General features: G+C 42.4%; 1 protein-coding gene and 1 pseudogene across 4 annotated transcripts; both read right to left on the minus strand.

The window, feature by feature from the left end:
* On the minus strand, positions 1 to 27,079 carry Mfsd11 (major facilitator superfamily domain containing 11). Of its 4 annotated transcripts, XM_021731252.3 has the most exons (14): positions 26,655 to 27,064; positions 26,362 to 26,459; positions 26,118 to 26,173; positions 23,290 to 23,397; positions 22,672 to 22,751; positions 22,457 to 22,553; positions 21,212 to 21,270; positions 20,380 to 20,524; positions 16,838 to 16,878; positions 9,882 to 9,947; positions 8,053 to 8,178; positions 3,414 to 3,588; positions 2,373 to 2,508; positions 1 to 1,017 (listed from the first exon to the last, which is right to left on the minus strand). In XM_021731252.3, the coding sequence occupies exons 4-14, from the start codon at positions 23,394 to 23,396 to the stop codon at positions 853 to 855; spliced, it is 1,197 nt and encodes a 398-aa protein (XP_021586927.1). In that variant the 5' UTR covers position 23,397; positions 26,118 to 26,173; positions 26,362 to 26,459; positions 26,655 to 27,064; the 3' UTR covers positions 1 to 852. The 4 variants fall into 4 exon arrangements, with proteins under 4 accessions (XP_021586927.1, XP_005332661.1, XP_040124341.1 ...); XM_005332604.5 differs by lacking the exon at positions 26,362 to 26,459 and having other exon boundaries at positions 26,655 to 27,070; XM_040268407.2 differs by lacking the exons at positions 9,882 to 9,947; positions 26,362 to 26,459 and having other exon boundaries at positions 26,655 to 27,079.
* Positions 23,405 to 26,111, minus strand: LOC110598855 (intraflagellar transport protein 25 homolog pseudogene; annotated as a pseudogene).
* Positions 27,080 to 27,488: the final 409 nt, after the last annotated feature.

A 27,488-nucleotide genomic window follows, 5' to 3' on the forward strand; every position in this document is an offset into this window, starting at 1 on the left:
TTGCACATTTTAAAATGATGAATTTTATCATTTCTGAATTACATCTCAATTATAAAAATTTTAATCGAGTTCTTATAGAGGAAAGTTAACATTTCCACTTAAACATTTTCCTATATAGTTACATTCCACTCCCAGACTGAATGGCATCTGCTATAAGATCACACTTAAGTGACAACATCCTGCCCCCCAGCTCAGACCTCCCTCTGGTTTTTCTTTCTTTCTTGCATTGTATCTTTCAGGAAAATTACTAACAAAAGTCCTCCCCTAGTAAATGTGTTTACTCTTCTAAACATGGTTTTGTTTGCTGTGATGTTATATTCTTATTTAAAGATTGATATAATTTTTCCTCATTTTATACTTAATTGGCCACTCCTTGGTATGAACTATGAGGTAAGAAAATCTATCTAAGAAACGAGGAAAAACCTTTTCAAAGTTAGACTAAATGTCAGCAATCGCTATTTAAATGTCATTCCAGATACACATGTGGAGAGGCATAAGCTTCTGTTACTATGTAGTAAAACACACTCCAGACCCAGCAAGAATCCTTACACGACATATGGCCTGGAATTCTCAAGGCAGAAGAATACATTCACACTCTATAATGTGATTGTAAGGAGCTTGAGATAGATAAATGGAAAGCAGTATCGCTGAACAATTATAACCGATAGATTTCCCTTATTACACTGGTTTTAAATAACTAATATCTGTAAACTTTAATCCAGCTCTGGCTGATTCAAGTCTGAACTCTTTGATTCTCCACACTCAACATCATCCACTGTACTATGAAGACAACAGAAGTCACTTCAACTGTGCTCTGGAGCACCAGCTGTGCAGCCTCCCACGGGTACCTCATCAGATACTTCGGTAGTCAGAGCCCCGGGCCACAATGGCAGCAGCGTCCCATTCCACAGTGAAGAATGAAATAGTTCCAAAAAACCCAAATACCACCATGACCAGGAGCTGCCAGTGAAGGAGAAGGTAGTTGCTGTAGAAAAAGGCCACAGCCGCGCAGATGGACTACGAGAAAAACAAGACAAATTACATAGGCACACAGAGGCCTGCCCAGCCTCACAATCAGCCCCACCCTGCAGACCCAAGGGATGTCTGTGACTGGCAGATCTTGCTCTCCTTCTCGCAGTTGCTAACTCTCCCCCCGGCCCCCCAAAGAGTGGGTCACATCAAGGGAAGCCGTCTCTGCTGTTAAAACAGTCCTGTGTAGAGTAAGAAGGACCCTGTCTGCAAGGTGTGCAAGTGAGGTTCTGGCTCCAGGGATGGGAACCTCCAATCCAAGCAGTAAACCAGAACTGAAATCTCTTGGCCAGTCAGGGAATCGTGCTGCTCACTGCTTCCCACTTCCACGCAAATCCTTTTAAAGGATATCCCCGGTTTTCACTTAAAAACCACAAGCTAAGTGCTGGCGAGGATGTGGAGAAAAGGGTACTCTTGTACATTGCTGGTGGGACTGCAAATTGGTGCGGCCAATTTGGAAAGCAGTTTGGAGATTCCTGGGAAAGCTGGGAATGGAACCACCATTTGACCCTGCTATTGCCCTTCTCGGACTATTCCCTGAAGACCTTAAAAGAGCATGCTACAGGGATGCTGCCATATCGATGTTCACAGCAGCACAATTCACAATAGCTGGACTGTAGAACCAACCCAGATGCCCTTCAATAGATGAATGGATAAAAAAAATGTGGCATCTGTACACAATGGAGTACTATGCAGCAATAAAAAATGACAAAATCATAGAATTTGCAGGGAAATGGATGGCACTAGAGCAGATTATGCTTAGTGAAGCTAGTCAATCCCTAAAAAACAAATACCAAATGTCTTCTTTGATATAATGAGAGCAACTATGAACAGAGCAGGGAGGAAGAGCAGGAAGAAAAGACTAATATTAAACAGAGACATGAGATGGGAGGGAAAGGGAGAGAAAAGGGAAATTGCATGGAAATGAAGGGAGACCCTCATAGCTATACAAAATTTCATATAAGAGGTTGTGAGGGGAATGGGAAAATAAACAAGGAGAGTAATGAATTACAGTAGATGGGGTAGAGAGAGAAGATGGGAGGGGAGGGGAGGGGGGATAGTAGGGGATAGGAAAGGTAGCAGAATACAACAATTACTAATTGGGCATTATGTAAAATTGTGGATGTGTAACCGATGTGATTCTGCAATCTGCATTTGGGGTAAAATTGGGAGTTTATAACCCATTTCAATCTAATGTATGAAATATGATATGTCAAGAGCTTTGTAATGTTGTGAACAACCAATAAAAAAAAAAAAAATTTCAAAAAAAAAAAAACAAAAACCACAAGCTAGTAACCACAGCAAACCAGGGGAAGCTTAAAGGAAAAGGGCCAAGGGGTTACCTGAACAAACTTAAAGATGGCAAAGGCTGGTGCACTGTCTTCAGAATAGAGAAAGCCTAAGATGCTAAGCAGCTGGGTGTTGAAGCAGCTGTCCCCAAGACCCAACAGAAAACTGCAGAGAATGGCAACTTCTTTGCTGAAAAAAATAAATTTAGTGTAAGTAATATCAACATTGCTAAAGCCCCTTAAATTCTAAAAGCAACCCACCCAAAAAAGCATTTAATCTTCAAGTTTTAAAAACACAGAAACAAGAATGAAAAGTATCAGAACTTATAAGGTCTCTTTCTCTCTCTCTCTCTTTTTTTTTTTTTTTTTTGCAGTACTAGGGATGGAACCCAGGGCCTCACACATACTAGGCAAACCTCTACCATGAGCGGCACACCAGTCCCTATGTTAGAATTTATACAGTAAGAAGTTATGCTCAAACTTGCATCCCTTCACTCTCTAGCAAACCTGGTCCTATTACTGATTTGGAAAGGAAATACTTTTTTTAGGCTAGGCTCCCTTTGGATTTGGGGATCTAGACATCAATAACTGCATTTATAACGAATTAAGAGCTGAATGCAGTGACTGGAAGTCAGTTCAGTGGTAGGGCACTTGCCTTGCACAGACCAGGCCTTGCAAGGGAAAAACAAAAAAGAGTTGAAGTGCAGGCCACGGATACCCTCAAAACTGTCACAGATCACTCTGAAAAACGCGATAGCCCACCCAGCTCATAGACTCCCTCACTGCTCTCTATTTTTCCTCCAGGCCCTAACTTTGAGGTATTTCAGCGCTCAAAATGCAGAGATAAAATTCAGATCAGACATTTCCATGCTCCCTCACAGACAAAGAAGATTTATTGGGGGGTAAAGGTTAAAAGCAACCATTGCAAAAATAACTTATGATCCTCTATGGATTCCTACTCAAACTCATTCTGGCTATGGCAGCTGACCTCACAAAGATAACAAGTTCTGAAGAGCGCTAAGTGTCCGTTTCAAGTGTCTATCCATCCCTTCCCTCCCACTGCCCTCAAGTAACCAAGCAATAGTAGTTACATACCTGGACCTGATGTAAGCATTGCTGTTTGTTCCCTCCACAGGGGCAATTGGGGCGTCTCCAGGCATGTTGAGAAATATTAAATAAAAAGCTATAAAGTGCACCAAGATGCCCAAAAGCACAACTGGATTTCTACCAAAACGATTATTCTTGCTCAGCAGGCCAAAGAGGCTTCCACCTACAAATTAAGGTGGCAGAAATGTTACTGACATTGCGAACACATCAAGTGACTAGTCGTGTCAGAATCCAGAAGCCATGGAATACATGTTCTCAAATGTCCAGTGTCTTCCCCCAAACCCAACCCTTCAGCACCTGCAGGCAAAGAGGACTACCAAACACCAACTACCAAAACAAAACAGCTGCTAGAGAGGATTTTAAATACAGATTCCGAATACAAAGAAATGGTAAATATTTGAGGTGATGGATATGTCAGCTACCCTGACCTGAACACAGCTAGAAGCAGCAAATGAATCACTGCTTTGAACTCCACAGCCTTGGACAGCTAGGTGGACCTTTTGGGTCTCTCAGTAAAATGGTGCTGACAGACACACCCACTTGCAGGTGGTTGCTGTTACTGGGGCAGAGTCCATGCCTGGAGTGGAATTTGTGGGTTCCACAGCTTTGAATTCAGATGCCCACTACTCTGGGGTGAAAGAGGTACCTGTACGCCTAACTAGCCTTGTGGCACCAGCTGCCTGAGGAAGAATTACTGCGCCAGTGGTTTTCCACAATCAGGCCAGCTTCCCCACGCCTCTCCTCTGAAGACCCTTCCTCACAAAAACCTCCTCTGGTGTGTTTCACTATAAATAAAGAATTCGTGAGCTTTTCCCCTTTGTTAGGATCAGTCCCATCAGGTCTTTTCCACCCACCAAGTCCCTGCTTTCAATAAAAATATTTTCTGTCGTTTGCTTTATTTCTTGGTATTACTTTTCAGCCTTTCATTTCCAGCTGGCGCACACCTCTGAGGGTTACTACTCTCTCCCCATACAGGCCGCAGGTGACAAAACACTACACATTGCACACATGTAATGAAGTGTTCAATACCCGGTACCAAAAAACCAGCACTATACCTCAGGAGACTTATCAGTGCACTAGACTCCTGGAAAGTCCAGAAACAGGATCAGTCACAAACAAAATCCCCATCTGTGACGAAGCATATGTCAGATCGCTGGACAAGGCCAGTGCTCTTAATACATGGCACCGTAGCCATCTGGAAAAAAATAAAGATGCCCAAGAACAAATCCCAAATAAATCAGAGATCTAAATCTAAAAACTAAAGGGTGGATGGGCCTTGTGCGTCTCTAGAAGGCCAGCCGCGGGACAAGCCCCGCACCACCCGGCAGCACTCCCGCTGAGAACGCACAGTCTCCGTGACCATGAGGAGGCCTTCGAAGCACACAGAAGACCACAGCGTCCTCAGAAAGGAAAAATGCCTCAACATGTCAGCATGGTAAGACAGACATGGTCCTGGTTAGCAGAAGACACAAAAGCCCAACACAAACCCTAATCCTGGGCTAACCTACACAAGGAAGGGAAATGCTCTGCGGGACAGCCCTGCCTCAGACCCCACAACTCCATGCTGCCCCTCTGGCTCTACTGGCCTTTCTGGCCCTCTTCCCGCTGAGCCACTCTTCTGCAGTTCCCTTGGACTTCAGAAACAGGTCTGGCTGATGAGCATCTTCATGACAAGAGATGGAAACCATCCCCAAACAGCTGAGAGCCTCTCAGAACAGATCACCCCTCAATGACATCACCCCCCAGGTGGCAGCAAGCCAAAGCCGCCCCCCCAGCAGGTATAACCTTCTCACAATGTGAGTCAAACCACCCACTCACGCACTGGCTGATGACATTCCCAGAGCCTCAGAGAACCCGTCCTGAGATATTGGTCAACCAGACCTCGCCTGGCTCCATGATCTACTTTGACGGCTACACAATCCTCCAGCCCTTGCCTTGCTCTCTGCTGTATAAAACCACAAAGTTCCTGTAAGTCCTTTGAGGACAGGTCTTTGGTGTCTGTACCCTACCTCTGCTCTTCCTGGTGTGGCCATATTGACTGAAAACTCTTTTCCTGCCCCTTACCACTGTTGCTCATCTCTTTGACTGGCATACTGGGACATGTGGCAGTCTGTTGGGACCCTGGGGCCCAGGCCCTCACTCCTCAAGGACTCCAGTAATGCTCAAGGATATTAGCCCAGATTACCCTAACACAGAAAAATTCCACAGCCAGCAGCTGTACTGTAGTGATGAGAGAGAACCCCTGTCTGTTCAGGAAACACACACTGAATACCAGGGACAAACTATTGTGGTGTGTCTAACACTTACCCTCCTGGGGCTCAGACAAAATCACACATAAGAAAAGTAAGACAGGGTTGGGGATGTAGCTCAGAGTTGGAGACTTGCCAACTCTGCATGTATGTGCAAGGCCTGGGTTCAAACCCTAGCACTGTAAAAATTTTTAAAAAGGATGAAAAAAAGAAAAAGACAAAGAGCTAGGAAGAGAGAATACATGATTTTAACATAAAGTGCTGTCAAAGGTGAATCTTGTTAAAAGATATTCCAGTGGTTTCTGAACTATTTATATTTTTGGCAACTTCTTGCAAATGTGGAATTATTTTTTCAAAAAGCTAGCAGACTACCTACAGCAAGAGTGAACTATTTCACAGGCACTGGATGGCAGAGGCTTAATGACCTCTCCTACAGCCTCCCTAGACATCTCGCGGGTGGAGGTGGCACCTCTCACTCCATGCCCAAGATGCCCCTCCAGCCCACAAGCCCCCCCGAGCATCACTGGACACATTGCCACTCCTTGCATACCAACACGCTGAGTCTTAGTGGACTGCTCCAAGCCCAACTCCCACAGCATTTGTCCCCCTTCCTCACCCTGCCCTCCTGGTGGCACACTGCCAACCCGTCCTCCAAATGTTCTCTCAACACACACAACTGTCATTTCCTGGTCCTGCCCAGGTGCAGGCAGTAAAGCAGGGAACACAGTCCCCAGTCTGCTTTCCCCACAGCACTTCTCACTGACAAGGTGAGTTTTGTTTCTTTGCAGGCTGTGTTCTCCCCCAGGAACACCAGCTCCACGTGGGCAGCTTTGCTTTTGGTTGACATGTGGATGCACAACAAAGAGTGGCTAAACTGGTAAGTCCCTCATGTCTGATACTACATCCAAGACACTGCAGATCTTAGTTGAATGAGTAATAAATTACTATGGTGTTGTATAATAAAGATATGCATTGCCTTGGCCTCCAGTTCTGGGCACAGAGATCCTAAATCACTTGGAATTTCCTTAGTGGTAGGAGTGTTTTCTGTTATGCACAAAGAGACCTTGCCAACCACACTCGAGTTTACACTAATGAGGTAACTCTTAGGGAAGGAGGGTTGGTCCTAGACACAACTTCATGATGGGGACTGGCTGCCAGAAAGACAGAGCCCCATTAGAGGTTTAGAACTTTCAGGACTCTCACCCACCGTAGCAGGGAAGGGAGCGGGGAAAGGGAGTGCATTCATTCGCCAACAGCCAATGGTTCAATCTGCTAGGATTACATTAAATCTCCGTAAAAGCCCCTCGACAGGGCTGTGGGAGCTTCCTAGCACACCCACAAGCTGGAAAGCTCTATGGGGACAGTCTCCTCCACTTTCAGACCTCACCCTTATTCCAGATCATCTGGCTGTGCATTTGTATCCTTTACAATACTAAAAATTGCATATATCAACTACAGCATTTTCCTGAGTTCTGTATTTTTAGAAAATGATCAAACTTAAAGGGAGGTGGTAGAGAACCTCCAAACTAGTAGCCAAATGAAATGGAAGTGCAGAGTCTAGTGAAGGTGATCAGTGGGACCTAACTCGTAAGCAGAATGTTTTAGGAGACCACTGTTTAGGACTAAGCTCCTGTACTGGGGCCCAAGAGACCAGACTGAAAATGACAGTGGAGCCACTGATGGTGAAGTTCCTTGCTCTGTATGACCTTCTGAGAATCAGATAATAGCCAAATTCCCAAATATGACAATGAAGTTTCCTGCTTCAATCCTTATAAGATGCAACCTGAAGTTAACATCAATCAAGTTATTTTTTATGGTTTTGTCTCCCTTTCCCTGTCTTATGAGGAAAGGTATTTTAAAATGTCTTTTTCAGCCCATCTCTATCCATACAACCAACTTCTCTGCTCAGCCACCGGAACTTTTATTCTATGCCATGGAATGCAGCATTGCCTGATACTAGATGGAAAATAAGGCCAATGAGATCTTCGAGCTGTTGTTAATTTTGTCCTTCAATAAGAATTTGATGCTCACTCCAGGTAGTTAGTGTCAGAATAGGATCAAATGGCTGGACACACAGCTGGTTTTAGAGAGAACTAGAAGGTCAGGGATTCTGAGACACTCTGCATAAGTATTTTAAGAGGAAAATTGGGAAAGACCACGTTTGCTTATTTATGATTTCCAACCTGTGAATTATTTGGCAAATGTTTTATAATTTACTTATCTTAGAATACTGATAATAGAAAAATAAAACACACCTATTTGCGTAAAAGTAGAGAAAACAGAATTCAAGTACACAGAGGTGAAGTATACTTAATGTTTCTATTTTAAGTACACTTGGTATTTTTAATGCAAAGACTTAAAAAAAAAAAAAAACCAACCTAAAATTTCTCCAATACCAATGAAGATTCCAGAAAGTCCAATGAGGCTTTTCTCTTCTGTTCCAAACCTGTTTATAGCACCAATGCAGGTTCCATAAACACCAGAGAAGAAAGTCAATTCCAAACCTTTAGGGAAAGAAATCAAGATTTAATTTTACATTCACTTTCTCCTTTTTCATTTTTTATGTCTAATACTATCGTAAATTCCTTGAGACTGAAACGTTATTGCCCAAGGAGAGCACAATTCTGTGCTACATAACTGATAAAAGGGAATTAGTAACATACTATGGATGAAATGCTCGTGCCCGCAAATGACCTGTTGCCACCCCAATCCCCTAAGCACAACAGAGACCGGCCTTTGGGAGGTAACCGTGTCAGGAGGGCAGAACCCACAGGACGGGTGAGTGCCCGTATATGAAGAAGGCAACAGAGCACTGATTCCTGTCCACTCTGTCAGCCACATGAACACCCAGCAGGAAGACAGCTGTATAGTTCTAATTTTAGTATTCGTGCTGCCAAAGCGAGCATGTCCACTGTTCTTAAATACACAGTAATGTCCAGGTTCAATCCCCAGCACACCACCCCGCCACAATAATGTTTTAATTAAGCCCATTTTTTTTTAGGAAAAGAAAATTAGGGTAAATCCTTAAAAGACCTCCATTCTTTAATGCTACAAAATCTTAAATGTGAGTTTTAAAGATGTTTAATAAAGATGTTTTATGAGACACCTAAAATTAAAAGTAGCCAGGATGGTGATACATGCAGAAAGATCAAAAGGTAAGAAGCCAAGCCTGGTGCAGTGGCACACGCCTGTAATCCCAGCGACTCAAGAGGCTGAGGCAGGAGGATTGCAACAGCCTCAGCAATTTAGTGAAGCCCTAAGTAACTCAGCAAGACCCTGTCTCAAAATAAAAAATTAAGGGCTGGGGATGTGGCTCAATAGTTAAGCGCTTCTGGGTTCAATCCCTGGTACCAAAAAATGAAGAGGCCGGCCTGCGCAACTTAATGAGACCCTGACTCAAAAAAAAATAAAATGTGAAGAAGGGTTGGGGAAGTAGCTCACGGATAAAGTGCTTGCCTAGCACATGTGAGACCCTAGATTTCATCCCCAGTGGGGAATGAAGTATTAACTGGCATTCCAACACTTTCTAGAAGAAAACAGATTTCCTCATTGTCCTGAAGACCTAAGAGTGCTCCACATGAGACACACCACATCACCACTGCTTTTATTTCATTTAAAGGGATCTTAGTGCACATAAGCTAGAGGTTTTCTCCTGGCTGTTTTCTGTCATGTGCCCCTTGCCTTAGAGTGGCTGGTGCTGATGAACTCTTGAGTCCTGGCTTTCCTGCCCTCGTGCGGAAGCCTTCCACACTGAATTTGGGTTGGCCTTGTGATTTGTTGTCACCAAGAGAATGTACTGGAAGTAATGCTGGAGACCTACGGGAAGGTTTGCTAGTCTTCCCTGATGTGTTTTTGGGGTCTTTGGCCACTAGTAAGTCTGGCTCTCCTGCCACACTACAAGGTCCTATGGAGGGGGTCATGCAGATGGACAGGCCCTGAGACGACAGGGAGACAGACTGCCCAACACCATCTCTCACTGACCCTGGCAAAGCACTACACATGCAAATGAAACTGGTCTTGGAAGGCCTATCCCCAGCCATCCTCTGAAAGCAGCCACAGGGGACCCCAAGCCATCGATGTCATCAGAAAAGTCACCCTGCTAAGCACAGCCAAAGCACAGAAGTCTGAGAAAAAACTGCATGGCTTCTGTTTTCAGTCCTTATAGTCATTACGCAAACAAAGCAAAGTGAAGCAGCAGTTCCTTTACCTGTGTAAGCAGTAGTGACACTGAGAAGGAGCATCTCCTTGGTGACACACAACTTGAGAGACTTCTCTGAAAAGAAGAACATTCAGGAGTACTTAGTAGCTTTCCATCAATAACCAAGAGCTGTGCAATGTCCACCCAACTTACAACTTACAATAACCACACTGTCCTGAATCCTTGTGTGTCAGGGTGAGAATAAAAGTAATCAGAAATACCTTATGTCCCGAGCATATGTGAAGAAGTACTAGACACACTGAAAGGATACTGCAGTAGTACTGAAATATGGTCAGGATCGGTGTGATAAGAAATTTTAATCAATCATTTTCAAGTATTTCCAGGAGAAAATACATAATCAAAATAAGTTTTAAAACAACATTTTTTTGGGGGGGAGGAGGGTGTTACTGGGGATCAAATCCAGGGCTTCATGCATTTTAAGCAAGTAAGTCTACCACTAAGCTATATCCCCAGGCCATTTTTAAAATTTTATTTTGAGACATGGTCCCATTTAAGTTGCCAAGGCTAACCTGGAATTCACAATCTCCTGCCTCAGCTTCCTGAGTAGCTAGGATGCCAGGCCTGTGCCACCATGCCCAGCATTAAAACAATAAAAAAGAAAGAAAGAAAGAAAAACACTAGCAAAGCATATTCACTTAAAATAATCAGAAGATTTAGTTAACAAGCAGAAATTCTAACATATTATGTAGTGTGATACTATGATAATGGGTCACACACCATTACACATTTGTCCAAACCCACAGAATGTACACCAAAATTAGCCCTACTGTAACCATGGTCTTTGAGTGATAATATGTCAGTGTAGGTTCATTTTTTATAACAAATGTACCACTCTAGTGGAAGCCAATAATGGGGGAAGCTATGCATGTGTGGGGATGGGAGTTGAAAACTATACTTTCTGTTCAATTTTGTAACAAACCTAAGCCTACTCCCCAAACCACACAAACAAATAATCTATTTGCAGAAATTGATGAACTGATCCTAAAATTTATATAGAAATTCAAGGGAAACACAAAAGCCAAAACAATCTCGAAAAAGAACCAAACTAGAAGACCTCCACTCCCAAATGCACAGCAAGGAACACAGCATGGCACTGGCACTGGGACAGAGGCACGTATCCAGATAAGTCCTTACATCCACACTCGTTTTCAACAGAGGCAGCAGCGTAACTCAGAGGAGGGGGGCGGGGGGAGAATAACTGGATATTCACACGCAAAGGAATGACACTGCACCACTCACAAAGAACTCAAAATGGAGGCCAGACCTAAATGAAAAAACGATAAAACTCTCAGAAGAAAACTTAGGAATAAACTTTCATGACCAAAATCAGGCAAAAACTTCTTAGGACACCAAAAACATATATAATAAAAGAAAAAAAACTTTGAAGCTATTTTTAAAAAAAATATTTTTGAGTTGTAGATGGTCTCACAATACCTTCATTTTATTCATTTATTTTATGTGGTACTAAGGATCGAACCCAGTGCCTCACACATGCTAGGCAAGTGCTCTACCACTGAGCCACAACCCCAGGCCCTAGTAAATTTTTTTTAATCAAAACCATAATATCACCTCACACCTGCTAACCATGGCTATTATTAAAATATAACAAATGCTGGAAAGGATGTGGAGAAAAGGGCACACTTGGGAGGGGAGGGGAGGGGGGATAGTAGGGGATAGGAAAAGTAGCAGAATACAACAGTCACTAATATGGCATTAGGTAAAAATGTGTAAACGATGTGATTCTGCAATTTGTATTTGGGGTAAAAATGGGAGTTCATAACCCACTTGAATCAAATATATGAAAGATGCTATGTCATGAGCTTTGTAATGTTTTGAACAACCAATAAAAAAAAATAAAGAAAGAAAGAAAAGGGCACCCTTGTACGCTGGGAGGGTAAATTAGCATAGCCATTATGGAAAACAGCATGGAGGTTCCTCAAAAAATTAAAAAGAGGGGCTGGGGATGTGGCTCAAGTGGTAGAGCACTCACCTGGCGTGTGTGAGGCACTGGGTTCGATTCTTAGCACCACATAAAAATAAAGACATCGTGTCCACCTAAAACTAAAAAAAATATATTAAAAAAAAAAAAGTTAAAAAGAGAACCACCATATGACCCAGCCATCCCACTTCCTGGTATATACCCAAAGGAGATGAAATCAGCATCTTGAAGAAACATCTGCATCCACGTTCACTGCAGTGTCACTCACAACAGCCAACACGCCGAAACAACCAAGTAGAAAATACAGACACTAGATTACCAGGCAGCCTTAAAAAAGGACACCCTGACACATGAGACAACACAGTTGAACCATAAGATACTATACTAAGGGAAACAATCCAGACGCAGAAAGACAAACACCGTGTGGTCCCACTTATACATGGAGTCTTTTTTTGTCCATGGCTGATCAGGTAGGAGAAAACGAAAAGCTGCTAATTAAAGAGTGTGAGGTCAGGCGTGTTGGCCATGCCTGTGACCCCATCAGTTTGGGAGGCTGAGCCAGAAGGATCCTGAGTTCAAAGCCAGCCCCAGCAACTTAGCAAGTCTGAGCAGCTTGGCAAGATCTTGTCCCCATATAAAAACTAAAAAGGGCTGGGGATATGGCTCAGTGGTTTAGTTCCCATGGGTTAAATCCCCGGTACAAAATTAACTAACTAACTAAATAGTATTGGGTTCCAATTAAGCAGGGTGAGTAAGCTTCTGGTAAGCTAAGGTACAACTTGGTGACCTCCGTTAACAGTACTGTATACTTGAAATTTGCTAAGAGAGTAGATGCCAAAAATTCTCATCAAACACATACAAAATAATGTGATAATTACACAAGGTGATAGACATGTTGATTACCTTGATTGTGGTTATCAATTTCACAACATATACTTATAAGAAAACACATTGTATGCCACACATATACATTAATTAATTTTTAATTTATCAAATATACCCCAATAAAACTACAAGAAAAAAATCTAAAAACTTTTGTGCTTCAAAACATAATATCAAGAAAATGAAAATCCACACCATGGTAAGAATTACTTGCAAATCATACATACGAGACACTTTTAACTAGAATATATAAAGCATTCTCACAACTCAGTAATAGACAACCCGATTTAAAAATGGCAAAAGAACTGAGTAGACATTTCTCCCACGAAAGATATATACAAATGCCCTAAAAAGCATGTGAAAATATGCTCAACATCATTAGCCAAATGATGGTGAAAATCAAAACCATAATGAGCTATCACTCCACACCACTAGGAGAGCTTAGTTAAAAAACAGGAAATAGTTGCAAGAATGTGGAAAACCTGGCTCTCTCATTCACTGCTGGTGGGAATGTAAGAAGGGACAATCTGGCAATTCCTACACAGGTGAGTTTCAGGAGACCACATGAGCAGGACTTCACTACTGCAAGAAATTAGAAAACATCCATGCACACCAAAGCTACACAAACATTCATAGCAGCATTATTCATGTTACCTGATGAACAGAAAGTCACATTTTAGAATGTGCTGCAACATGGACAGCGAAGTAAAAGAAACAAGTCACAAAAGACACACAGTGTAGCATTTCAAGTACATGAAATGTCTAGAACAGCAACCTACAGACGGAAGGTAATCAATGTCTGCCCAGGGCTATGGATGGGGAGATGGGTGGGAAGGAGAAATGACTGCTAATGGGGATAGGTATTCTTCTTCTTCTTTTTTCTTCTTCACCACATAAGTTTTTAGACCTCCTAATCTCATACTGGGGACTGGACCCAGGGGTGCTCTACCACTGAGCCACATCCCAGCCCTTTTTATTTTTCAGACAGGGTATCGCTAAATTGCAGAGGCAGTCCTGAGATTTGTGCTCCTCCTACCTCAGCCTCCTCAGCCACTGGCATTCTCCACCAAACCTGGCAAGCTACTCTATTTAAAAAAGTGACACCTAATGACTCTTTTTCCAGATTTTCCATGCTCTTTTTAAACAAGAGTAAAACTTACTATTTACATTATTTCTAATTTTTTTCACATAATAGAATAAATATTTTGGATAATTTGTAGAGATCATTTATTTTTAATATCTCCTAAAGATAATTGCTTAGTGGAATGAGTTATTCCAATGGGCAAAGGTATAAACGTTTTTAAGGCTTGATACTTATTGACAAATCAGTGTGGACTTATGCATGCAAGTGCCCATCTCCCACAACACTGAGAATAATCTCTTTATTTTGTGTCTGGGGGGTGGGATGGGGTGTCCTTCCATGGATTGAACTCAGTGAGGCACTAGACCACTGAGCCACATCCCCAGCCCTTATTTTATATTTTATTTAGAGAGTCTCGCTAAGTTGCTCAGTACCTTGCTGTTGCTGAGGCTGGCTTTGAACTTCCTGCCTCCTGAGCAACTGGGATTACAGGTGTGCACCACCATGCCCAGCTAGAATGATCTCTTTGAAACTCAACAAAAAGTTTCGATTTGCCCTTCTTGTGGTCAAGCTATGACCAGCTCTAATGGAGCACTTGGGCCTTTCTCCACAGTTCCTAACAGCTCTGCACCACATCCTGCAAGCACGTCCTTGACTCTTAGGTTATGTTGATGGACTGCAGTTTAGCATTTTATTAACAAAAAAGCAAGTCTTTTGGGCTGCGCTGGGGCTCAGTGGTAGAGTACTTGCCTAGCATGTGTGAAGCCCTGGGTTTGAAACTCAGCATCACATTTAAATACATAAAAGATCCACTGACAAAATATATATATATTTCCCCTTTATTGTTCGGTTTATCTGCTTACAAGGCTATTCTCTACCCAATTATTTTCTTCAATTACTTTCATGGTTTGCTTTTCAAATTCAGTCTTCAATTGGTATAAGGTGAGCATAGATTCCTGTATTTTCCTACAGTCAACTGCCTGAACTTGCCTGAGACCTACTTTTACTGAATCTGTATCACTACTTGGGGGTGGAATTGAGTCTAGACTGTTCCACTAGCCTTCTAGTTCCCTGTTTTCAAATTAATTCATAATAGTTTTAGAGTTAATCAGGGTAAGTCTCTCACTTCTGACTCTCTCAGCTGTTTTCAGATATTTATTCTAACAGAAGAACTTTAGCATGATTTAGTCAAGAGCAAAAAATACAGTTGCACCAAATGTTCTAGAATCGCATTACACTTACATTCAGTTCAGGAATTGAGTGCTTTTGGATGATAAGTAGGAACCTTCTTTGCACAGCCTCCTTCAGAGCACCAAGTGGAGGAGTGTCATGAATGACCATAGAAGATCACTTAAACCTTCTTTCTCCTGTGACACCTCATGATTCCCACTGCCCTAAGGACCCAAGAACCATCCTCTCAATGTGCTTCCCAACAATCCTGGGTGCTCACCTTTGGATGCTGCCCTCTTTCTCCATATTTCAACATCCATTCTCTCACAACCGGGCACTACCACATAAACAATAGCTCCATGATGTAACACACATGGCCCCAGATGTTAGTTCCTCATTTTGGAGAAAGAGCTGAGACAAAGCCTGAATCTGGCCAACCATCAAGAGCCAACGGAGGGCTTCTGGGTTTAGGAGCAGGGAGGCTGCATCCAATAGTCATCACCACCCTTTCTTATCTACATGCTCACCTGCTCACCATGTAAGCCAGCATGGCTTTCTAGGGCCCTGGGAATAAGAGATGCCCTGAAAGGGCCTACTAAAAACATCAAGTCTTCATCGACTGGTAAATGGCACTTTCTGTGAGTTTGCCTAACCTGAGTCCTTTCCCCTCTGATTCCTCTGATCAGTAACAGTTCTTGGGGCTGGGGATATAGCTCAGTTGGTAGAGTGCTTGCTTCTCATGCACAAGGCCCTGGGTTCAATCCCCAGCACCACACACACAAAAAAGATTCTTCTGACAGACAAGTCTCTAGACCTTCAAGAGTGAAAGGGGAACTTCGCATGGTGGTGACCTCCCATCCTGTAGGACAACCAGGCTATGTCTCATTTAATTACATATGTAGCCTAATTTATAATTATGAATGCATTCCTGAAGGTGCATAAAACAAGCCTGATAAAACCATTCTAATGATACACTCCATACGCAAGGCCACCTCCCCTGTCCACAAGGCCCTTTCCAAATATAGGCTACTCTTGGTCAAAAGCATGCTTTAACTCATCTGAGCCAGCCACAGATGATCAGATCAAGAATTTGCCATATTCAAGACAACCAGTGGAAAAAATTGTAAACACTTAAGGGCTACAGGGTCTATGTCACGAGACCGGGCTGCTCCCTATGGAGAGGAACTGGCACTCTTGAGATTCTACTGCTGGGGAAACAGAGAAGCTGAGAAGAACCAGGGGCAGAATTGAAGTCGGATGCTTACTTGCTTCTGAAGAAACCAAAAAAGGCATTCATTATGAGAATCACTGGCTCTGCCTGGCAGTATGGGTCCAAATCCCAGTGCACTACTCACTGACTACCTGGTTAGTCTTGAGCAAATTATTAAATTTCTCTAAGTCTCAGTTTTCTTTTCTCTAAAATATAGAAAATGAGCTGCATGTTATAGAACATTTGAGATTACAGAAGGGAAAGCACACGGAGTTCAGCAGCCCATAGCCAGGAAGAACTCTCAGGGGATGAGAGTGACCATCCTTACAACTCCCAGGTTGCGGGAGCCACTGTTCTGCTCCGAGGAGTGGCAAACAGTCCATCTCACCTCCCTGGGAACTCCTAGAGAACTCCCCGCAGCTGGTGAACCCGAGTGCTCTGCAGCCTCCACACACACCTGGCTCAGGTGGGCAGTCATATAATCATTCACACATCTGCCACGTTAGACCTTTATGAAAAGACTAATGTACGCTGAAGCTGCATACCTGGAAAAATGAAAATACTGAGGGATCGTCAATCCAAAGTTACCAGGGAAAGGGGAAAGGCAAACGCTGAAGGTGCTCCTTAACAGTTCTTGAATTTCAGACACAGAAAATACTTACTAAATGCATCTACTGCCTTTGTCATATTGTTCTGGGCAGACCTGAGAAAATAAAATAAAAGTCAGGTTGAAAATTAGGAAAACAATAAAAACATTACTCAGATACTAAAACCAAGGTGCTAAGTGGAAATCTCATTTTCATCTCAGTTTGTGAAAGCTCTGTCTTCTCCACGGCCTGGCAGATACGTCCAGTATTCCCCAACACTCCTGGCTCCAGGGACCCTTTCAAGCCCCAGGTCCTAGATGCAGACACTGTGCTCAACGTGCCATCCAGCACCTCTGTGTTTTGAACAATGGAAGACAGCTCTTTATTATCATAATAAATTTATTACATACATTCATGTACCTCCCTTTTAGAAATGTCACTTTGGGCAGAAGAGAAATATACCTATCTTGCTAGTTAAAAAATAAAAATAAAAATGATCTTTAAATAGTCAATTTCCCACTATCCCTCCTCTAAAAAACTAGGTCCTTCAGTGTAAAAATTCCTCAAGACCACTAATGTCCTAGGTGTGACATGGCTGGGATACAGAACAATAATTTGGTTGAAAACATAGGTTTTGGAGTAAGAGTACTAGTTTGCCCCTTATTAGTCCTGTGACATTAGACAAGTGACTTCATTTCTCTAAGCTTTATTTCCTCATTTGCAAAATAAGGACTCTGTCACTTACCTGTGGGAGTTAAATAAGATGATGTCATCAAAATAAACTGAGAATAAGATTAAGATGACAGCGTTTTCACAAAGATTACCCTACCAGCCAAGTCTACTTCTCCTAGATCTTTAAATACAGCATGTTTTAACCAAGAGGAATACTTTTTTCTCACCATCAAATTCACAACTTTCTATGTAGTTTCTCTTACCTGGCAGTGCCCTCAGACCAAAATCTTATACTTTAGCCCTCAAAATAAGAACTGACTTATATTCTGCAGACCATTAAAATACAATCAATTCAGCTGCAAACCACTTAGAATTCAATGAGATAGTAAAGAAATTCATTTTACATTTCTAAAAAAATTTCATTTGCTATTGGGAATTGAACCCAGAGGTGCTTTACCACTGAGCTACATCCCCTGCCCTTCTGCAACTCTTGATGCCAACCCATAATGCCATACCCCTTCTCCACTTCATATTTCTATTTAAGATACTAGATGGTTAAAGTATGGGGCTCCTTTTTAGGGTCATAAAAATGTTCTAGCTGGGGCCTAGGGCTGTGGCTCAGTGGCAGAGTGCTTGCCTAGCATGCTTGAGGTGCTGGGTTCGATCCTCAGCACCACATAAATGTAAAAAAAGATATTGTGTCCACTTACAAAAAACTAAAAAATACTTTTAAAAAATAAAGGTACTGTGTTCACCCACAACTAAAAATATATTTAAAAAAAATGTTCTAGCTGGGCAGGTGGTACACACCACCAGCAGCTCAGGAGGCTAAAGCAGAAAGATCACAAGTTCAAAGCCAGACTTAGCAACTTGGAAGGACCCTGTCTCAAAAAATAAAAAGGGGCCAGGGATGTAACTCAATTGTTAAGTGCCCTTGGCTTAAATCCCTGATACAAAAAAAAGTAATACTATAAAACCGGCTATGCTGAAGGATGCACAATGATATGAATGTATTAAGAAGTGAATGGTACACTCTAAATGGTGGGTTATGTGGCCTGTGTTCTATCGCATTAAAGCTTTTAGGATAAAGCTTATTTCTGTGTCTCCCACCTCACCAGAAAGTAAGCTCAAGAATGCACAAACTTGGTTGTGTTCAATTCTCAATCCTCTGAAAAATCCTGGAATAGCAGAGGCACTCAAGTACAGGGGGAAGGGGGGAAGGGGGGAAAGAGGGATGGAGGACAGCGGCAGGCACCAACAAAGAAATTCCCAAAGGTCACCCCGCTAGCAGGTCCTCAGAGATGCAGACCAAGCATTTGAGATAAAGGACAGACTGTGCAGCTCTTGGGCATCTTCACGTCACTGCTGAAAGGCCTGCACGTGGGATTCTTCAATATCAGTTCCGACTTACACCTTCAATGGCTTCTAACCCCACCAGTGACACGCAGACTCCCCACCTAGCCTTACATGATCTAATGTGAACACTGTTCTCACCTTCCTTCCAGCATGTGGCGCCTATCTGCCCCTCTTCCTCAGCCTGGTTCTGGCAATGGCCGCCCACTGAGCCTCACTCCTCACCAGGGGAGGTCTCAGGGAGCACCCCCAGCCCTCCAGCTCCCCACCCACTTTCTTCCTAACCACTCATGGTGACATTTTCTTGTGTGTGCACTCCCCACCACCCCTTTTATAGTTAAGTCCCATAAGAGAACTTGAGTCTTGTCCATTGCTGTCTCCCTCAGGTTTCCAAGGAAGCCAGCACATGGGCAGTGCTACTGGGACAAAACATGGAGGCTCCAATTTGGAACAGGCTGAGCAGTAGTCCTAAGAGCCGAACCTTATCACAGGTACACAATCCCCTTCTCTAATACCCATGGTTTGTGCTTAAAAAGTTATGTGCCACTTAACGGGAGAACACTGTGCTGAGAAACAAATCACTAGGCAATTTTAAAAGTGCCAATACCAGAATGTACTCACAGGAATCAGGCCAGCTAACCATGTCACTAAGCGATGTCATCCTATGGGACCACCACTGTACACGTGGCCCACCAATAAACGAAACACTGTTGCATGGTATGAGGCTGTGCACAGGCACATGCACACAACAGACACATACACATTTTAGATTAAAAAGGCAACACACAGAATGCTCAATAATGTTTATCTAATTAACAATAGATAAAAAGCTAAAAGACAACTTTCCCAATTTATCAATCACAAACAAAGCAAAATGAGGGTGGCAAAGATTAATTTCTCATTTCCCCTTCTCAAACTGAGACATTACTTTAGACAAATTTGCCTGTGATGTTTTAAGTTGCATCACCACTAAAATGTGCTCAGGTAATTTACAAAAACATGGCCACGTGCTTGTTTCCCATTTGGATTACTTTTGGGAAAGCACCTACACAGGTCAGTACGAGAATCAGGTACTATAAGCTAAGGGCCAGTGGTGACAAGCAAGTGTTGTTGGCCCTCCTCTCACCCACCCCTCAGGAATCAGAAAGACCCAGAGCTGTACTACACAGACAGAAACCAAGGGCAAAGATTGTTTGATATTTCACTTTCTAAGCTCTCATCCTGGCACACAAGACACACACAGGAGGCGCGAGAAATTCAGCAAGGAAACTGGGGCTAGAGATGAGGAAGGAGAGGTTAATGCTACTGTGCAGGGTCACATGCGTCAGTGGCAAAGTTGGGGGCAGATATAAGTCCCCAGTAAAACCTTTCACTGCCTTCCTTCCTCAGATGACCTTTGCCTTCTCCCTCCCTCACCACCCACCCGTATTTTCTTCCTTTCTTTCCTTGAAAAGGCTCCTCTCCTGTTGGCCTGTGGTAACCTTCAGGAGCATCAGATATAGGTCGTGACAAAGCAGGGTGGTAGTCTCTAGATTAGACAAATTTACTTAAAATTTACTTTAACATGAAAATGAATATCTCCAACATCTTACTCATTCATTTCCATGTCTTGGTCATCAGAAGACTCATCTTCTCCAAGGATATTTTCAGAATCTGGTTTCCGAATGAGAAAGAATAGAACTGTCCCCACAAGACTAATCACTGTCAGGGCAATAAACACAGTTCTTCGGTCACTCTCTAGGGAGAAAAAAGGAGAAAGCAGATAGCATCAACCAGACAATTCCAGAATTTACTGTTATATCTAGGGTTGTTTTTAACCAGTAAAAAGTTTCCTCATTAAATTCTGACTTTAATAATGCATGAGTAAAAAGTTAAGATTAGGTGATAAATAGGCCACTTTCACCTATATCTTACAGTTAGAGAAATACTGACTATCCCAAAGAAAACAGTACAAGAATTTACTTGGGTTCTTTCAACCAAAGAAATGTATAGAAGAGGGGCTGGGGCTATAGCTCAGTGGTAGAGCACCTGCCTCACATGTGTGAGGCACTGGGTTTGATCCACAGGACCACATAAAAATAAATAAATAGATATATTGTGACAATCTACAACTGAAAAATATTTTTTAAAAAAGTATATATAAAAAAAGAAACGTACAGAAGAAACAACTGAGCTCTCAAGTCCCCTGAAGACTTACACCTGTCCGAGGTATTACCTGCTTGGAGCATAGTCATAAACTATAATCCTCATTAATGATAGAATCCAAGGGAGAAGCTTACTTAAAACAAGCATCCAAGGACCTGAGGTACCAAAGTGCATTATAATACCTCTCAATAAAGCAGCAATGGGTTATTTTTCTGAGGAACTACTTAATAGGAATTCTTTTTGACTATATCTGAATGGAATAATGTAAATAAAACAAACCTGATATTTGAGTTTTCCCTTGCCAGGCAAAATATATGTAGAGATTTCCAAAGAACAAGCTGGGGGAAGAAAAGGGAGGGGAGAGGATGCTGGGGAATTATTGGAATACTTATGGTTTTTAAAAACAACTATTCCCATTATTCATTGAGAGAGACAGTCATAATTTTTAAATTCATCTACCTGCCCTAGGTCATTTAATAGTTTCAACTCCACCTCGACTCTTTCTGAAAAACTGGACTAACCCAGATGGAATTCAGACTCTGTCCATGCGAAAGTAACCTGATTCAGAGCTGCCCTCCACAGGGCTTGACTCACTTTGAAACATGTGACTTACAAACACTCTGGAAATGACTTCTTGGAAACAAGTTTATGCTACTTTAAAATCCTCGAGAATCTACAAAAACAAATCTATGATCTAGTTATCTGCATCTAATCAGATTCCTTATTGAGAACACCTTCCTAAGGAAGGAATCTTTCACACGCCTCTTTCTTTTTATTTTTTTGGTACCAGTGAATTTTGAGGCAGGGTCTCACCAAGTTGCTGATTCTGGTGTTTGAATTTGCAATCCTCCTGCCTCAGCCTCCCAAACTGCTGGGATTACAGGTGTGTGCCACATGCCTGTTTCTTAATCTATTGCTCCTTAAAACTAAACATTTTCATTTGCTAAGCCTTGTTGGGGCCATAATTCTAGGCAAGACCCATGAAGTTAAATCCTCAAGGCAGATTCCTGAGATCCAATGGTCATAGCAAAATGACTGTTTTGCTTTTTTTCCCCTTAGAAAACACATAAAAATATTGGAATAATTAGTCTCATTTCTGAATTTTAGTGTATCTGTTTACATTTATCAGGCAGTGTAGTTCAGTGGGAAGGATATGGCTGCTGAAGTACAGATAACAACAGTTTTACTTGGATGAATTACTATTAGTCTATTTTCTCATCTGTAAAATGGAGCTAACACCTTCTCATAGATTATGTGAGATTAAACAAAATAAGCAAAGAATCCAATAGTTTCTAACAAATGCTAAATACATGGAGGTTAAATTATTTTCTATTTACAAATCTTATGTTCCAATGAAGTAATCCATGCATTTAAAGTAATCCTATAAGATTCTGAATCTGTATCATATTTAGCCAGAAACTTGAGTCACAAAACATGAAAGATTTGAATTTTAAACAAAATAGGTTTTAATAAAAGGTCTGAAAAGAAAGCAAAGTAGAGACTGAGCTCCAAAATTATTATTACCTGGACTGTAAGAGTGCCCAGAAAATTCCACTGTTTCTCCCGATAGTGTGCTCATCTGAATTTATTGTCAGGCAGTTTCCTTGTGCTGTCCAAAGTACTAAAAATAAACCAAAAGTTTATCAAGAAAATGAAATCCCCTGTCTTTGTATATTAAAGGCATGATACCCATAGATAGGCCCCAGAAAAGAAAACAAGGTAAAAATCAAAATGCTCACCAGCAGCTGCAATCCCAATGAAAACAGATGCAGTGTAGAAGGACCATGTGAAAGGCTGGATAAAAACGGCAATGTACATGCTAAAATGTAACAGGTCAACGCATTACAGTCAAACCACACCTGAAACAGTGCCCAGCATGCCTCTAGGAATCAGTTATACTCTTCTTTTACATTCAACCCATACAGGATGTCTTGGTCTTTAAATGTGACCTACTCAAAATTTTAAAATCAGGCATTTTACAGGTTTACAAAGGCTTGTGCCAATAGTTTAGCACATGATGAACTACAGCCCCAGAGCCCAGAAGCACTTCATTACTTCATCTGAATCCTTATTAGTCAATCTGATAGAAAGTTACATTATTTCACAGAAAGTTCTTTTCAACCCTTACAGAGATTTTTGGATACTATATATTAATAGTAAAATGAAAGCTGATAACACATCTCCCATCAATTAGGACATGGTATCCCTGAACAAGAAGCAGAGAGCCAAATCCCTAAAATACCAATTATACCCTATTCAGTCCAAGTCTGCAAGAGATTTTTCAAAATTTACTATATGTTGGAAAGGTACTGGAGGCATTCTAAGCAAACAAGTGAAAAAAAAACTGCACTACTCACCTGTAAAATAAACCACTGGCAAACATAGAGAGCTGAGGTCCTACAATGGCAACCACTGATGGTGTAATCAAATTTGAAGCAGAGAACACTCCATAAATAATTGCCATGCTGTACATAACACACAAAAGAGAATTAAAGAACAAAATCCCTAAACACTATTCTCAGAAAAAAAAATTTTTTTTTTTTAAATAGTATCAGACCTTGAATTCAGGGCCCCACACATGCTAGGTAAGCACTCCACCACTGAGCTACATTTCCAGCCTCCGCACCACTATTTTTTTTTTTTTAATAGTACTGGGATTGAACCTAGGAACACTCTACCTCTGAGCTACATCTTCAGTCCCCCCAACCACACACTTTTCTTTAAATTGTGAGATAGGGCCTTGCTAAATTGCCAAGAATAGACCTTGAACTTGTGATCCTCCTGCCTCAGCCTCCTAAGCCACTGGGATTACAGCATGTTATCATCATGCCTAGTTTTTTTTTTTTTTTTTTTTGGATATAAATCCTTTTACTAAAGTACATCAATGACAACTTCATGTTTAAATATATGATTAAAGACTATGCAAGGCATTTTATTAAAATTACTAAGAATGACTTTGAGACTACTATTCTCTTTGCAGAAATACTATGCACAGATATAAAATGACTAAAAGCTGATGTAATTATGAATCTCAAGTTTGTACAGAAGCCATCATGAGCCACAATTTCTTCATTTTGAAGCTGCCCCTCTGTGTGTACAAAATCTTTTTCAATCCAATGCTCAAAACTGACAGGCTCTTTAGATGCGGTCTTTTCAATCTTCAAGGTCCACGCTAAGTAACTTTGTATTATAAGCTTTATTATATGTGAAAACATATGATGAACTCCTGGGGGAACATTCCTATGGTAGTCCAAAATGTTTCTGGATTCCCACCAATGATATTTTAAGGTGGGTGTTTTTGATCACTTGACGTAACTAAAACCACTTCAGCCCCTTCAGAGTTCAAACAGAGATCAAATTTTCTCATCTTCAAGTGTTAACCCTAAACCAGGGCCACTGGTTTCACCTGCAGTTCACACACCCTTTCTGTGCATCCTATCTCCCTGGGGCCAGGACCTGTAGTCTCCTCCAGCTCCCATCATGCCCAGTTTCAAAAAGGTTTCACTTTAAAATTTCTATTTAGAGTCTGTAGATTTGTAATAAATATTCACATTTGTCAGTGATTGCATTCTTAAACAGAATGTCATATAAAGTTTTCACTTGTACATAACACTAAAGTCCCGTCAGATGCTTTGAATCAATTTTCAGGGAATTGCTAAGTTACAGTAATTGCTAACATACAATAGGTATTGTGCAAGTACTTTACAGGAATTTTGCTTTTAATTTTAACAGCTCTTACAAAAAAAGGTATTGATCTCATTTCACAGAAAAGGAATCTGAAATACAGTGGAGTGAAATAAGTTGCCAGGAGTTCATCAGCATGGCTGGTAAGAATGGTGAGCCAGGTTCCCAATCCTGACAACCTGATTCCAGGAGTCTAGGTAGGTCAACTAGTCCACTCTACAAAGTTAGCCTACCACTTTTGGTAACTGCATAACATTTCTTTGCTACAATACCAAGCACGGAGTTGGAATGTATTTAACTCAAAATAATGGTTTCACTTGTACCTCTTCCAGATTCTATGGACCCAGGCCTACTATAATATCTTGTACAAGTGTGATTAAAACCATTTCCAGGGTCCTGATTTCATTTACTAGCCAATACTTGTAAAGCAAACTGTTTTCTGGCTTTTATGAATCAATATCAAATGTGTTCCTTCATTTTTTAATTTAGAATACACTTGAAGACACAGAATTACCAAAAAATGTGATATTACTATTAAGCCATCTAGAAAAATGGATACTAACATTCTTTATTCTCAAATATCATATATATGGTTTAACATAGATAATAACCAAATAAGAAGAGTTTAGGATAGGGAAATGCCACAATTCAATACTTAGCTATAGAAAGATTTGAGAAACCCATATTAGTCACTCTATAATGTATGCAGACTTTGAAAAATTATGTTGTACCAATAAATATATATAATTTTTGTCAATCAAAAACGTTTTGCCAGGAGCAATGGCACACATTTGTAATCCCAACTACTCAGGAGGCTGAGGCAGGACTTCGAAGTTCAAGGCCAGTTTCACCAATTCAGCAAGACCTTATCTCAAAAAATAAAAAGGGCTGAGAATGTGGCTCCATGGTAAAGTATCCATGGGTTCAATTTCCAGTACTACAATAAAGAGAAACCTTTGTATACATGCACATATGTACTACCCCCATCCCCCTGCAGCTTCAATCATAAGATACTAGTGATCTGTGAAGGTCTTTATATTTTCCCCATCTATAAAATTGGAACTGAACATCTTAAGCAAAAATCTCAAGGTGCCTAATGAACTATAGTTGCTATGAAATCGCAAAAACAGGAAGATCGGATGATTCAAAAATCACATGAAACATTTGTGATTTCATAATGGACATAATGGACAGTACTTTATTAAATGTCACACACTACACCAAGTGATTTATCTCTATCAGATAAGCAAAGAAACTGGGATTACAGAAATAACTCTAAGGTAACTAAGTAAGCAATCAGGCTGTGTGTGAAGCAGGTCTTCAAAACACTAGTCTCTCATTCCACAGGAAACCTAACTAGTCCCCTCTAATTGCATTATGTTCATCTCAATAAACTAGATAGCCAGAAGAAAAGCGCAATCATCACTGATTCAACCACAGTATTTTATTCCTAGTGATTCTGATGGAACTTACACAACTACCATTACATACAGTACAATACCTGGTATATCCACTGCCGTGAAAATCCGTGCTATTTAAGCTCCTGATGACAGTTTGCTGCGTAGAAGATAAAACCAATCAAGGAAAATGTTTTGCAATCTCCCTCCCCCTTGGAAAGTCCAATTCCACGCACTCAGAAGAAAAACTGTCAAAATTCACAATGCAAGTCCACTATGAGAGGAGGAGGAGGAGGAGGACAGCTTGAGCTGCACACTAACTAAAGGGCCGGAGGTAACCAGTGGTACCTGTGCTTAGGGTTCTATCACCTTGACCATCCCAGCATTAAGGTGGAGCTTCACGCAGGCAAGGAACAAAAAACGAGGGTCGACACCCCAAAGTCGAACTGAGAAACAAAGGGAACGTGAAGCACCCCGTGAAGGAGCAAAGTCTGGCCCGTGAAATCAAACCTAACCACGGAAGACGGGGCGGCAGGTGGGAAGAGAGAAGGGGCCCTGTGCGCGCCACGGGACACGACTGGCGTTTTGCTTTCGGGGACGCAGGGACAGGCACTGCAAGCAGGAGGCAGGCGCCGACTCACCGCCACGTTGCCACAAGTTTGAAAGGCGGTGAACATAAACATAAAGGCGACTCCTAGGATGACGATGTTGAAGAGCTTTTTGGACTCCGGGGACATTTTGGCTCCGCCCTGCCCGAGCTCGACAGCGGCCCTGGGCAGTCAGCGCTCCCGGGGCGCAGCGGCGACGACCCTGGGGACGAGACGCGGCGGTGCGGAGCCGGCAGCGCCAGGAGCCGAGCGGCCGAACTGGCAGCTTGCAGTCGAGGGCCGGCACCTGGCGCAGGCTGACGCTGTGCCGGGCGGCACGGCCGTGCATTCCCGAGACGCGGCCCGAGCGGGGAGGGGGCGATGCCGGGAGCGCCACAGGCAAGGCAGCTGCAGGCAGCGGGCGCGCACAGGGGAAAGCGGCAGCCCCGGCCCCGCCCTCCAGCCGCCTGACTCCTCGCGGGTCACGAGGCCTGTCAGCTGACCGCGCCCCGGCGCCCTCTGGGAAGGGGAGTCCCGGATGCAGGGCCGAGCACGCGTACCGCGAGAGCCCCAGGCCCAGGGGTGGTGACCCAGCCTTAGGCCGTAGCGAGCTGCGGGAAGGGAGTCTGAGGCGGCGAGGACACAAAGCACTGGGAACAGGACTACCCCTCTGACAGAAGCGGGGCTGGGGCTGCGCCCAGGAGCTGCGTGGAGCTCTCGTACTGGCATGAGAAACAGGCGGGGCTGAGATAGGGCCCGCCTCTCCTTCCTCCAGCCTGAGTGCCCAGGTTCTGTCTCGCCATCTGAAAGAGCATTTCGCGGGCTTTCCAACTGCCCTAGGTTCCACTCCCCCCTCCCGCCTGCGGTGACTGCGCGGTTTTTGGCCCG

The sequence above is a fragment of the Ictidomys tridecemlineatus genome, chromosome 3 (genome assembly GCF_052094955.1).
Source record: "Ictidomys tridecemlineatus isolate mIctTri1 chromosome 3, mIctTri1.hap1, whole genome shotgun sequence".
NCBI classification, from domain to species: domain Eukaryota; kingdom Metazoa; phylum Chordata; class Mammalia; order Rodentia; family Sciuridae; genus Ictidomys; species Ictidomys tridecemlineatus.